We start from the raw sequence: 14,640 nt of genomic DNA on the forward strand, positions 1-14,640 counted from the left end.
CCCAACCCCCCTCAGTAACAGCAGTGTGTACCACCCCCTCCCTCCCTTACCCACCCCCCTCAGTAACAGCAGTGTGTACCATCCCCTCCCTCCCTTACCCACCCCCCCCTCAGTAACAGCAGTGTGTACCATCCCCTCCCTCCCTCACCCACCCCCCCTCAGTAACAGCAGTGTGTACCATCCCCTCCCTCCCTCACCCACCCCCCCCTCAGTAACAGCAGTGTGTACCACCCCCTCCCTCCCTTACCCACCCCCCTCAGTAACAGCAGTGTGTACCATCCTCTCCCTCCCTTACCCACCCCCCCTCAGTAACAGCAGTGTGTACCGTCCCCTCCCTCCCTTACCCATCCCCCCTCAGTAACAGCAGTGTGTACCATCCCCTCCCTCCCTCACCCACCCCCCCCTCAGTAACAGCAGTGTGTACCATCCCCTCCCTCCCTCACCCACCCCCCCTCAGTAACAGCAGTGTGTACCATCCCCTCCCTCCCTCACCCACCCCCCCCTCAGTAACAGCAGTGTGTACCATCCCCTCCCTCCCTTACCCACCCCCCCCTCAGTAACAGCAGTGTGTACCATCCCCTCCCTCCCTTACCCACCCTCCCTCAGTAACAGCAGTGTGTACCGTCCCCTCCCTCCCTTACCCACCCCCCCTCAGTAACAGCAGTGTGTACCATCCCCTCCCTCCCTTACCCACCCTCCCTCAGTAACAGCAGTGTGTACCGTCCCCTCCCTCCCTTACCCACCCCCCCCTCAGTAACAGCAGTGTGTACCATCTACAAGATGTCCTGCAGAAACTCCCCAAAGACCCTCAGGCAGCACCTTCCAAACCCACGGCCCCTTCCATCCAGAAGGACAAGGGGCAGCAGATACATGGGAACCCCCACCCCCTGCACGTTCCCCTCCGAGCCCCTCCCCATCCCGACTTGGGAATATATCGCCGTTCCCTCAGTGTGGCTGGGTCAGAATCCTGGGATTCCCTCCCTCAGGGACATTGTGGGTCTACCCTCCAGCACATGGGCTGCAGCGGGTCAAGAAGGCAGCTCACCCCCCACCTTCTCAAGGGGGGGCAACTAGGGACGGGGCGATAAAGGCTGGGTCCGGCTCTTGTCCAGTAAGTATGAGAAAGCTTCGAGTGTGTTTCTCGAGTTGGTGAGTAGAGGGTTACCTCAGCTGAGCGGTGTGGGTGTGGGTTCAGACCCAGGGGCTATCAGGTGGCTTCAGCATCTCCTCAGTTAGTGACCTGGGTCAGCTTGGTGTGGGGTGTCCCATCTGTCCAGACAGATCGATTTCCCCTCAAACCTGCACGCATCAAATTCCACTATTGATCACTCTCTCAACAGAGGGATGATGTGGAGGAGCCGGTGTTGGACTGGGGAGGACAAAGTTAAACATCCCACAACACCAGGTTATAGACCATCATGTTTATCTGGAAGCACTAGCTTTCGGAGCGACGCTCCTTCATCAGGTATACCCCACAACCACCTGATGAAAGAGCATCGCTCCGAAAGCTAGTGTTTCCAAATAAATCTGTTGGACTATAATCGGGTGTTGTGGTATTTTTAAACCTTTGGCATAAAGATGTTGTGAAACTTGAAAGGGTTCAGAAAAGATTTACAAGGATGGTGCCAGGGTTGGAGGGTCTGAGCTACAGGGAGAGGCTGAACAGGCTGGGGCTGTTTTCCCTGGAGCGTCGGAGGCTGAGGGGTGACCTTATAGAGGTTTACAAAATCATGAGTGGCATGGATAGGGTAAATAGGCAAAGTCTTTTCCCTGGGGTGGGGGAGTCCAGAACTAGAGGGCATAGGTTTAGGGTGAGAGGGGAAAGGTATAAAAGAGACTTAAGAGGCAACTTTTTCACACAGAGGGTGGTACGTGTATGGAATGAGCTGCCAGAGGAAGTGGTGGAGGTTGGTACAATTGCAACATTTAAGAGGCATTTGGATGGGTATATGAATAGGAAGGGTTTGGAGGGATATGGGCCGGGTGCTGGCAGGTGGGACTAGATTGGGTTGGGATATCTGGGTCAGCATGGACGGGTTGGGCCGAAGGGTCTGTTTCTGTGCTGTACATCTCTATGACTCTATGACTCCAATTGCAATGTTGGTCATGTCACTATCAGCGTCTCGTCACCCTGAAACCGTACTGTTAGTTACACAGAGAGACACAGTGACAGAGAGAGACAGACAGACAGAGAGACGGGGAGAGAGAGAGAGAGAGAGACAGAGAGAGTGAATGAGAGGGAGGGAGAGAGAGAGACAGTGAGAGAGGGAGAGACAGGCAGAGAGAGAGGGACAGAGAGACGGAGAGAGAGTGACAGAGAGAGAGAGACAGAGAAAGTGAAAGAGAGGGAGGGAGAGAGAGAGAGAGAGAGAGACAGTGAGAGACAGAGAGAGAGAGACAGAGGGAGAGACAGACAGACAGAGAGAGAGAGAGAAGACAGAGAAAGACAGAAAGAGAGAGAGAGAAAGAGAGAGAGCGTGATATTGAAAGTGAAAGTGAGATGTTGTCAGGGAGATTCCAGTTCGGGGTAAGAGGAAGTGAAAGCAGCACCAACTGTCCCAGTCTCTGGCGTGACGCAGGGCTCCCCCCAGCAGGACAGTCTCCCCCCAGCAGGTCAGTCTCCCCCAGCAGGACAGTCTCCCCCCAGCAGGTCAGTCTCCCCCAGCAGGACAGTCTCCCCCCAGCAGGTCAGTCTCCCCCAGCAGGACAGTATCCCCCAGCCGGACAGTCTCCCCCCAGCCGGACAGTCTCCCCCCAGCAGGACAGTCTCCCCCAGCAGGACAGTCTCCCCCAGCAGGACAGTCTCCCCCAGCATGGAGAAGCCGACAGGAACCATCTACTACAAGAGAAAGCCAGACGGTGAGTGATTCCCTGAGGATTCGGACAGTCTCTCACAGGGAACAGAAACTTCCACTTTCACATTCCAGGGAAAACCAAGCAGCTGTTTACTGGGAATATTCACAATTTACCCTTCAGACTGGACACTGCACTGTTCACCGAGTGCAGAGAGAGCTTCACTCTGTATCTAACCCCCTGCTGTCCCTGTCCTGGGAGTGTTTGATGGGGGGACAGTGTAGAGAGAGCTTTACTCTGTATCTAACCGCTGTCCCTGTCCTGGGAGTGTTTGATGGGGGGACAGTGTAGAGAGAGCTTTACTCTGTATCTAACCCCGTGCTGTCCCTGTCCCTGGGAGTGTTTGATGGGGGACAGTGTAGAGGAAGCTTTACTCTGTATCTAACCCCGTGCTGTCCCTGTCCCTGGGAGTGTTTGATGGGCGACAGTGTAGAGGGAGCTTCACTCTGTATCTAACCCCCTGCTGTCCCTGTCCCTGGGAGTGTTTGATGGGGGGACAGTGTAGAGGGAGCTTTACTCTGTATCTAACCCCATGCTGTCCCTGCCCCGGGAGTGTTTGATGGGGGGACAGTGTAAAGGGAGCTTTCCTCTGTGTCTGACCCTGTGGTGTTGTGCCTATACAGAGTCGGTGTGCCGGGCTGAGCAGCTGCAGTGTGGACACTATGCCGATGTGGGGAAGCTCAGGATGTTAGTAAAATGGCTGCTGGACAAGGTAACGTGCAGGCCATTCATTTACTATCCTGGGGGTACAGGCCAGTGTGTCTGTGTGAGTGTGTGTCTGTGTGTCTGTGTGTCAGTGTGAGTGTGTGGCTATGTGTCTGTGTGTCATTGTATCTATGTGAGCGTGTGTCTGTGTGTGTCTATGTGTCAGTGTGAGTGTGTGTCAGTGTGTTTGTGTGTGTCAGTGTGTTTTGTGTGTGTGTCTGTGTGTGTCTGTGTGTGCCTGTGTGAGTGTGTGTCTGTGTGAGTGTGTGTGAGTGTGTCGGTGTGTCTGTGTATGTGAGTGTGTCAGTGTGTCTGTGTGGGTGTGTCTGTGTGTGTGTGTCTATGTGTCTGTGTGAGTGTGTGCCTGTGTCAGTGTGAGTGTGTGTCCGTGTGTCAGTGTGAGTGTGTGTTAGTGTGTCTGTGTGTGTCTGTGTGTGTGCCTGTGTGTCTGTGTAAGTGTGTGTCTGTGTGTTTGTGTGCCTCTGTGTCTATGTGTCAGCGTGTCAATGTGTCTGTGTCTTTGTATCTGTGTGTGTCTGGATGTGCCTGTGTGTCTGTGTGAGTGTGTGTCAGTGTGTGAGTGTGTCTGTGTGTCGGTGTGTCTGTGTGTGTGAGTGTGTCAGTGTGAATGTGTGTGTCTGTGTGAGTGTGTGTCTGTGTGTGTGTCTATGTGTCAGTGTGTCTGTGTGAGTCTGTGGTCTGTGTGAGTGTGTGTCTGTGTGAATGTGTGTCAGTGTGTCTGTGTGTCAGTGTGTCTGTGTGTGTCAGTGTGTGTCTGTATGTCAGTGTGTCTGTGTGAGTGTGTGTCTGTGTTAGTGTGTGTCAGTGTCTTTGTGTCTGTGTGTCAGTGTCTGTTTGTCTGTGTGTTTCAGTGTGTCTGTGTGAGTGTGTGTCAGTGTGTCTGTGTGTCAGTGTGTCTGTGTGTGTTAGTGTGTGTCTGTATGTCAGTGTGTCTGTGTGAGTGTGTGTCTGTGTTAGTGTGTGTCAGTGTCTGTGTGTCTGTGTCTATTTGTCTGTGTGTTTCAGTGTATCTGTGTGTCAGTGTTTCTGTGTGTCTGTGTGAGTGTGTGTCTGTGTGTTGGTGTGTCACTGTGTCTGTGTGTCAATGTGTCTGTGTGTCTGTGTGAGTGTGTGTCAGTGTTTCTGTGTGTCTGTGTCAGTGTGTGTCTGTGTGTCAGTGTGAGTGTGTGTCTGTGTGTCTGAATGTCTGTGTGTGTCTATGTGTGTGTCTGTGTGTGTCTGTGTGAATGTGTGTCTGTGTGAGTGTGTGTCTGTGTGTCAGTGTGTCTGTGTGTGTTTGTGTGTCAGTGTGAGTGTGAGTCTGTGTGTCTGTGTGAGTGTATGTCTTTGTGTCTGTGTCAGTGTGGCTGTGTGTCAGTGTATCTGTGTGTGTCAGCGTGAGTGTGTGTGCCTGACTGTGTGAGTGTGTGTCTATCAGTGTGTCAGTGTATCTGTGTGAGTATGTGTCAGTGAGTGTCTGTGTGTCCGTGTGAGTGTGTGTCAGTGTGTCTGTGTGTCAGTGTGTGTCAGTGTGTCTGTGTGAGTGTGTCTGTGTGTCAGTGTGAGTGTGTGTCTGTGTGAATGTGTGTCCATATGTCAGTGTGTCTGTGTGAGTGTGTGTCTGCCTGTCTGTGTGTGTCTGTGTGAGGCTGTGTCAGTGTGTCTGTGTGTGTGTCTGTGTGTAAGTGTGAGTGTGAGTCTATGTGTCTGTGTGAGTGTGTGTCTGTCTGAGTGTATGTCAGTGTGTGTGTCTGTCTGTGTGAGTGTGTGTCTGTGTGTCAGTGTGAGTGAAGTGTGCAATGGACAATCCATCTATAACTCATCAACCTCTCACCCTCACACTCACACCCCCCTCCCACTCACACCCCCTTACACTCACAGCCCCTTCATCTCACACACCCCTCACACTCACCCCCTCACAATCACACCTCCACACACTCACACCACCTTACCTTCACACTGACACCCCCTCACATTCACACCCAACTCACACTCCCCTTACACTCACACCCTCTCACACTCTCACCCCTCACACTCACACCCCACTCACACTCACACCCCACTCACACTCCCCTTACACTCACACCCTCTCACACTCTCACCCCTCACACTCACATTCTCTCACACTCACACTGCCTCACACTCACACCCCTCTCACACTCACCCCTCACACTCACACCTCACACTCACACCCCCCTCACACTCACACTCTCTCACGCTCACACCGCCTCACAGTCACACACCCCTCACACTCACACCCCTTCACACTCACACCCCCTCACTCTCACATCCCCTCACACCCACACCCCCTCACACTCACACTCTCTCACATTAAACACCCACACTCACACCCCATCACACTCACACACCCTCACACTCACACCCTCTCACACCTTCCTAACACTCACACTCCCTCTCACTCGCTCCTCACACTTACACTCCCCTCACACTCACACACCTTCACACTCACACCCTCTCACACCTTCCTAACACTCACACTCCCTCACACGCACTCTCACTCGCTCCTCACACTTACACTCCCCTCACACTCACACCCTCTCACACTCACACCTTTTACACTCACACCCCCTCACACTCACTCCCCCCCACACTCACACTCCCCTCACACCAAACCCCCTCACCCTCACTCCCCCTCACACTCACACCCTCCTCACTCTCACACCCCCTCACACTCACACCCCTCACACTCGCATCCCTCACACTCACTTCACCTCACACTCACACCCCTCACACTCACACCCCCCACACACACCTCCCCTACACTCACGCCACCCTCACACTCACACCCCTCACGCACACATACCCTCACACTTACACCCCCTCACACTCACACCCCCTCACACTCACACCCACTCACACGCTCTCACACTCACACCTCTCTCACACTCACACCCCCTCAAACCCACACCCTCTCACACTCCCCTCACACTCACTCCCCCTCACACTCACATCGCCTCTCACTCACACCCCTCTCACATTCCCCCCTCACACTCACTCCCCCACACACTCACACTCCCCTCACACTCGCACCCACTCACACTCACACCCCCTCACTCTCACACTCTCTCCCACTCACACCCCATCACACTCACACTCCCACACCCGCACACCTCCCTCACACTCACACCCCCCTCTCACTCACACCCCTCACACTCACTCCCCGTGACACTCACACTCCCCTCACACTCACAACCCCTCACTCTCACACTCTCTCCCACTCACACCCCATCACACTCACACTCCCTCACCCGCACACCTCCCTCACACTCACACCCCCCCTCTCACTCACACCCCTCACACTCACTCCCCGTGACACTCACACTCCCCTCACACTCACAACCCCTCACTCTCACACTCTCTCCCACTCACACCCCATCACACTCACACTCCCTCACCCGCACACCTCCCTCACACTCACACCCCCCTCTCACTCACACCCCTCACACTCACTCCCCGTGACACTCACACTCCTCTCACACTCACACCCCTCACAGTCACACCCCCCTCGCACTCATGCCCCCTCTCTCTGTGTAACTCATTATATCTCTCACTCTCTCTCCCTCAGTCTTTCTCCTTCTCTCTCTCTCTGCTCCCAGTTCTCCTCCCGACCCCGACCTTTGTCTCCCTTTCCCTCTCGACCTTCCCATTCTCCCTCCCTCTCTCTCTCCCTCCCTCGCTCCCTGCCCCTCTCCCAGGTGGGGAATGCTGGGATGTGATTTCCGGATGGATCCTTACCCTCCCCTCTCCATTCCCTCACAGGGTCACAGTTCCTTCGTGTGTACCCTATGCCCAGGAGGGGGAATACCTTGGCAGAGGCTGCGCCTGGTACTGGACCTGCCTGAGGATGAGCTGAGGGAGTGTGAGAGGGTACTGCAGAGGAATACCCAGCGAGCATCCCTCCTCAGCAAGGTCAGAGCGCCGGGGCTCCAGCTCCCTCCAACCCCAGCTCCAGCGACACTCTCTCTCAGTAATATTCCCAGGGAATATCGGAGCCGAGGGGGTGTAGGGAGGGGAGCAGTGATGGGGACAGTGTAGGGGGAGCTTTACTCTGTATTTGCGGGTGGCACAGTGGTTAGCACTGCTGCCTCCCAGCGCCAGGGACCCGGGTTCAGTTCCCGACTCAGGCGACTGACTGTGTGGAGTTTGCACGTTCTCCCCGTGTCTGCGTGGGTTCCCTCCGGGTGCTCCGGTTTCCTCCCACAGTCCAAAGATGTGCAGGTCAGGGGAACTGGCCATGCTAAATTGCCCGTAGTGTTAGGTGAAGGGTAAATGTAGGGGCACAGGACTGGGTGGGGGGGGCGGGTCGGTGTGGACTTGTTGGGCCGAAGGGCCTGTTTCCACACTGTAAGTAAGTAATCAAATCATCATCACTGCACATCTCAGACTAACGTCTACCCCGTGCTGTCCCCGTCCCTGGGAGTGTTTGATGGGGGAACAGTGTAGAGGGAGCTTTACTCTGTATCTAACCCCGTGCTGTCCCTGTCCCTGGGAGTGTTTGATGGGGGAACAGTGTAGAGGGAGCTTTACTCTGTATCTAACCCCGTGCTGTCCCCGTCCCTGGGAGTGTTTGATGGGGGGACAGTGTAGAGGGAGCTTTATTCTGTATCTAACCCTGTGCTGTCCCTGTCCCTGGGAGTGTTTGATGGGGGGACAGTGTAGAGGGAGCTTTACCCTGTACACAACCCCGTGCTGTCCCTGTCCTGGGAGTGTTTGATGGGGGGACAGTGTAGAGGGAGCTTTACTCTGTTTCTAACCTCATGCTGTCCCTGTCCTGGGAGTGTTTGATGGGGTGACAGTGTAGAGGGAGCTTTACTCTGTATCTAACCCTGTGCTGTCCCTGTCCTGGAAGTTTTTGATGAGGGACAGTGTAGAGGGAGCTTTACCCTGTACACAACCCCGTACTGTCCCTGTCCTGGGAGTGTTTGATGGGGGGACGGTGTAGAGGGAGCTTTATTCTGTATCTAACCCCGTGCTGTCCCTGTCCTGGGAGTGTTTGATGGGTGGACAGTGTAGAGGGAGCTTTACTCTGTTTCTAACCTCATGCTGTCCCTGTCCTGGGAGTGTTTGATGGGGGGACAGTGTAGAGGGAGCTTTACTCTGTATCTAACCCCATGCTGTCCCTGGGAGTGTTTGATGGGGGGACAGTGTAGAGGGAGCTTTACCCTGTACACAACCCCGTGCTGTCCCTGTCCTGGGAGTGTTTGATGGGGGGACAGTGTAGAGGGAGCTTTACTCTGTATCTAACCCCGTGCTGTCCCTGTCCTGGAGTGTTTGATGGGGGACAGTGTAGAGGGAGCTTTACTCTGTTTCTAACCTCATGCTGTCCCTGTCCTGGGAGTGTTTGATGGGGGGGACAGTGTAGAGGGAGCTTTACTCTGTATCTAACCCCGTGCTGTCCCTGTCCTGGGAGTGTTTGATGGGAGACAGTGTAGAGGGAGCTTTACTCTGTATCTAACCCCGTGCTGTCCCTGGGAGTGTTTGATGGGGGGACAGTGTAGAGGGAGCTTTACTCTGTATCTAACTCCGTGCTGTCCCTGTCCCTGGGAGTGTTTGATGGGGGGACAGTGTAGAGGGAGCTTTACTCTGTATCTAACCCCGTGCTGTCCCTGTCCCTGGGAGTGTTTGATGGGGGACCGTGTAGAGAGAGCTTTACTCTGTATCTAACCCCGTGCTGTCCCTGTCCCTGGGAGTGTTTGATGGGGGACAGTGTAGAGGGAGCTTTACTCTGTATCTAACCCCGTGCTGTCCCTGTCCCTGGGAGTGTTTGATGGGGGGACAGTGTAGAGGAAGCTTTACTCTGTATCTAACCCTGTGCTGTCCCTGTCATGGAAGTTTTTGATGAGGGACAGTGTAGAGGGAGCTTTACTCTGTATCTAACTCTGTGCTGTCCCTGTCCTGGGAGTGTTTGATGGGGGGACAGTGTAGAGGGAGCTTTACTCTGTATCTAACCCCGTGCTGTCCCTGTCCCTGGGAGTGTTTGATGGGGGGACAGTGTAGAGGGAGCTTTACTCTGTATCTAACCCCGTGCTGTCCCTGTCCCTGGGAGTGTTTGATGGGGGACAGTGTAGAGGGAGCTTTACTCTGTTTCTAACCTCATGCTGTCCCTGTCCTGGGAGTGTTTGATGGGGGACAGTGTAGAGGGAGCTTTACTCTGTATCTAACTCTGTGGTGTCCCTGTAGTGCCCAGCGTGCTCCCGTCTGGTGCAGCGTCTGTCGATGACCGAGTTAATGGTGACCTGTCCGTTATGTCCGTGTTCCGGAGGGAAGGATTGGCGTTTCTGTTGGGATTGCCTCCGGGAATGGGCTGGGAGTCCGGGAGATCGATGTGGAAACGCAGACTGCAGCTCCCTGCTCCTGCTGAGATCCTGCTCTGTCATCCAGCGTCCGCGGAGCGCCGTGCACCAGTGTCCGAGTGTCCGGCCATGTCCTGGTTGTCAGAGGCTCCTCAGCCACACTGGGGGCTGTAACAACATGGTCTGCCCCAACTGCGGCTGTCTGTTCTGTTATCGCTGCCTCAGGGTCAGTCCCTGGCACAGCCCCTCGTGCAGGATCCAACCCAACCCCTCTGTCCTGTAACAGCCCCCTCACCAACATGAGGCAGCTCAACATCCCTCAGCAGCCACTCTCTCTCTCACACCCTGCTCTCCCGTCCCCCACTCCCTCAGCACTGACCCTCCGACAGTGACCACTCCCTCAGCACTGACCCTCCGACAGTGACCACTCCCTCAGCACTGACCCTCCGAAAGTGCCCATTCCCTCAGCACTGACCCTCCGACAGTGACCACTCCCTCAGCACTGACCCTCCGACAGTGACCACTCCCTCAGCACTGACCCTCCGACAGTGACCACTCCCTCAGCACTGACCCTCCGAAAGTGCCCATTCCCTCAGCACTGACCCTCCGACAGTGACCACTCCCTCAGCACTGACCCTCCGACAGTGACCACTCCCTCAGCACTGACCCTCCGAAAGTGCCCATTCCCTCAGCACTGACCATCCAACAGTGCGGCGCTCCCTCAGCACTGACCCTTCAATAGTGCCCACTCCCTCAGCACTGACCCCCCTACAGTGCGGCACTCCCTCAGCACTGACCCTCCGACAGTGCCCACTCTCTCAGCACTGACCCTCCGACAGTGCCCACTCTCTCAGCACTGACCCTCCGACAGTGCCCACTCCTCAGCACTGACCCTCCGACAGTGCCCATTCTGTGAGTGTGTGAAAATGAACTGAATTATGATCGCTAATGCACAAATGCTTCCTGTTCTCCCTGACCCTAATTCATTTAGATGTAAAATCCCCAAGCCCTTTGGAGTCATAGAGATGTACAGCACGGAAACAGACCCTTCGGCCCAACCCGTCCATGCCGACTAGATCTCCCAACCCAATCTAGTCCCACCTGCCAGCACCCGGCCCATATCCCTCCAACCCCTTCCTATTCATATACCCATCCAAATGCCTCTTAAATGTTGCAATTGTACCAGCCTCCACCACATCCTCTGGCAGCTCATTCCATACACGCACCACCCTCTGCGTGAACAAGTTGTCCCTTAGGTCCCTTTTATATCTTTCCCCTCTCACCCTAAACCTTTGCCCTCTAGTTCTGGACTCCCCGACCCCAGGGAAAAGACTTTGTCTATTTACCCTATCCATGCCCCTCGTAATTTTGTAAACCTCTATAAGGTCACCCCTCAGCCTCCGACGCTCCAGGGAAAACAGCCCCAGCCTGTTCAGCCTCTCCTTGTAGCTCAGATCCTCCAACCCTGGCAACATCCTTGTAAATCTTTTCTGAACCCTTTCAAGTTTCACAACATCTTTCATGTATCAGGGAGACCAGACCTTCTTATAGAAATAAATATTTGCTGTTCCCTCTCTCTGTCTCTCTGTCTCTCTGTCTCTCCACTTCTCTGTGTCCATTTTTGGGTGTATCCTGGACTCCCAGCACCCCTCAATCCATGAACCGCATCGGTTAACCCCTCCTCCATTCCTCCCCCATTGGTGTTGCCATTATCGGTTTCTCTCAGATTGATTCCTTTTCACACGGCTGACTCCCAGCGCCGGGGACCCAGGTTCGATTCCAGCCTCGGGCGACTTATTTGTGAGAGGTTTGCACATTCTCCCCGTGTCTGCGTGGGTTTCCTCCGGGTGCTCCGGTTTCCTCCCACAGTCCAAAGATGTGCGGGTTAGTGTGGATTGGCCATGGGAAATTGTCCCATAGTGTCCAGGGATGTGCAGGTTCGGGTGGGTTGGCCATGGGGAATGTGGGGTTGCAGACATAGGGGATTGGTCTGGGCGGGATGCTCTTTGGAGGATGGGGGTGGACCCCATGGGCCGGATGGCCTGCTTGCCCACTGAAGGGGGTCTTGGACTCGGACTGTGTCTCCCTCACGCTCCTTGGGCTGGGTGTGTATTTCACAGAGGGAGCGAGGTTACTCACGAATGGCAGCCGCAACCTGTCCACGTGAATGGGCTGATGTACCCGGGAGGGTTGGGGGAGAGTAGGAGACTGTAAAGGTTGGAGTTTTAGGGACAGCCATTTAACCTCCCTGCAGTGCGGGTAGAGGGAGGAGTAACGCCTTGCCTCATTCTGGGGAGGGCTGCTAGCCACTCTCTCTCAAAAATGATTCTCGGTCCACAGTGACAAAAGGCTGAGAAACTTCCGCTCAGGTATCAACATCAGTCCCAGGCGACGGGCCGCGGTGAAACCACTGACCGTCGCTTCGTCAGCTGAGACTTGGACACGCTGCAGCGGGTTTTGGTTTCATGGTGTATTGGGGTGACCCTCCCCAGGCGCCACGTGCTGCATTACCCTTCGTTCCTCACACTTCAACAATAAATAAACTCACTCTGTCACCCACCCAGGAAGGGCCGGCGAAAATGGTTCAGTTTCCGGTGAGTTTCGGTGTGGCTTGGGGGGAACGGACACGCTGAGGGAGGGGGTTAGAATACACGCTGAGGGTGGGGGTCAGAGTACACGCTGAGGGAGGGGGTTAGAGTACACACTGAGGGAAGGGGTCAGAGTACACGCTGGGGGAGGGGGTCAGAGTACACACTGAGGGAGGGGGGTTAGAGTACACACTGAGGGAGGGGGGTTAGAGTACACACTGAGGGAGGGGGATAGAGTACACACTGAGGGAAGGGGTCAGACTACACGCTGGGGGAGGGGGTCAGAGTACACACTGAGGGAGGGGGGTTAGAGTACACACTGAGGGAGGGGGGTAGAGTACACACTGAGGGAGGGGGGTAGAGTACACACTGAGGGAGGGGGGTTAGAGTACACACTGAGGGAGGGGGGTTAGAGCACACACTGAGGGAGGGGGTTAGAGTAAACACTGAGGGAGGGGGGTTAGAGTACACACTGAGGGAGGGGGGTTAGAGTACACACTGAGGGAGGGGGTTAGAGAACACACTGAGGGAGGGGGGGTTAGAGTACACACTGAGGGAGGGGGTTAGAGAACACACTGAGGGAGGGGGGTTAGAGTACACACTGAGGGAGGTGGTTAGAGTACACACTGAGGGAGGGGGTTAGAGTACACACCGAGTGAGGGAGGTTAGAGTACACACTGAGGGAGGGGGGTTAGAGTACACACTGAGGGAGGGGGGTTAGAGTACACACTGAGGGAGGTGGTTAGAGTACACACTGAGGGAGGGGGGTTAGAGTACACACTGAGGGAGGGGGTTAGAGTACACACTGAGGGAGGGGGGTTAGAGCACACACTGAGGGAGGGGGGTTAGAGTACACACTGAGGGAGGGGGGTTAGAGTACACACCGAGGGAGGGGGATAGAGTACACACTGAGGGAGGGGGGTTAGAGTACACACTGAGGGAGGTGGTTAGAGTACACACTGAGGGAGGGGGGTTAGAGTACACACCGAGTGAGGGAGGTTAGAGTACACACTGAGGGAGGGGGGTTAGAGTACACACTGAGGGAGGGGGGTTAGAGTACACACTGAGGGAGGTGGTTAGAGTACACACTGAGGGAGGGGGTTAGAGTACACACTGAGGGAGGGGGGTTAGAGTACACACTGAGGGAGGTGGTTAGAGTACACACTGAGGGAGGGAGGTTAGAGTACACACTGAGGGAGGGGGTTAGAGTACACACTGAGGGAGGGGGGTTAGAGTACACACTGAGGGAGGTGGGTTAGAGTACACACTGAGGGAGGGGGGTTAGAGTACACACTGAGGGAGGTGGTTAGAGTACACACTGAGGGAGGGGGGTTAGAGTACACACCGAGGGAGGGAGGTTAGAGTACACACTGAGGGAGGGGGGGTTTGAGTACACGCTGAGGGAGGGGGTTAGAGTACACACCGAGGGAGGGGGTTAGAGTACACACTGAGGGAGGGGGGTTAGAGTACACACAGAGCGAGGGGGTTAGAGTACACACTGAGGGAGGGGGGTTTGAGTACACGCTGAGGGAGGGGGGTTAGAGTACACACTGAGGGAGGTGGTTAGAGCACACACTGAGGGAGGGGGGTTAGAGTACACACTGAGGGAGGGGGGTTAGAGTACACACTGAGGGAGGGGGTTAGAGTACACACTGAGCGAGGGGGTTAGAGCACATACTGAGGGAGGGGGTTAGAGTACAAACTGAGGGAGGGGGGGTTTGAGTACACGCTGAGGGAGGGGGTTAGAGTACACACCGAGGGAGGGGGTTAGAGTACACACTGAGGGAGGGGGGTTAGAGTACACGCTGAGGGAGGGGGGTTAGAGTACACACTGAGGGAGGTGGTTAGAGTACACACTGAGGGAGGGGGGTTAGAGTACACACTGAGGGAGGGGGGTTAGAGTACACACAGAGCGAGGCGGTTAGAGTACACACTGAGGGAGGGGGGTTAGAGTACACACAGAGCGAGGGGGTTAGAGTACACACTGAGGGAGGGGGGTTAGAGTACACACTGAGGGAGGGGGGTTAGAGTACACACCGAGGGAGGGAGGTTAGAGTACACACTGAGGGAGGGAGGTTAGAGTACACGCTGAGGGAGGGGGGGTTTGAGTACACGCTGAGGGAGGGGGGTTAGAGTACACACTGAGGGAGGGGGGTTAGAGTACACACCGAGGGAGGGAG

At 55.3% G+C, this 14,640-nt stretch overlaps 1 protein-coding gene across 2 annotated transcripts; it reads left to right on the forward strand.

Moving 5' to 3' along the window:
• The first annotated feature begins 2,259 nt into the window (after positions 1–2,259).
• Positions 2,260–11,446, forward strand: LOC132835235 (E3 ubiquitin-protein ligase RNF19B-like). 2 transcript variants are annotated; one of them, XM_060854604.1, is made up of 4 exons: positions 2,260–2,687; positions 3,477–3,565; positions 7,339–7,488; positions 9,760–11,446. In XM_060854604.1, exons 1-4 carry the CDS (start codon positions 2,501–2,503, stop codon positions 10,153–10,155), a joined length of 822 nt encoding a protein of 273 aa, XP_060710587.1. In that variant the 5' UTR covers positions 2,260–2,500; the 3' UTR covers positions 10,156–11,446. The 2 variants fall into 2 exon arrangements, with proteins under 2 accessions (XP_060710587.1, XP_060710588.1); XM_060854605.1 differs by having other exon boundaries at positions 2,597–2,859.
• The last annotated feature ends 3,194 nt before the right edge of the window (positions 11,447–14,640 follow it).

The sequence above is a fragment of the Hemiscyllium ocellatum genome, chromosome 44 (assembly GCF_020745735.1).
Source record: "Hemiscyllium ocellatum isolate sHemOce1 chromosome 44, sHemOce1.pat.X.cur, whole genome shotgun sequence".
Taxonomy (NCBI): domain Eukaryota; kingdom Metazoa; phylum Chordata; class Chondrichthyes; order Orectolobiformes; family Hemiscylliidae; genus Hemiscyllium; species Hemiscyllium ocellatum.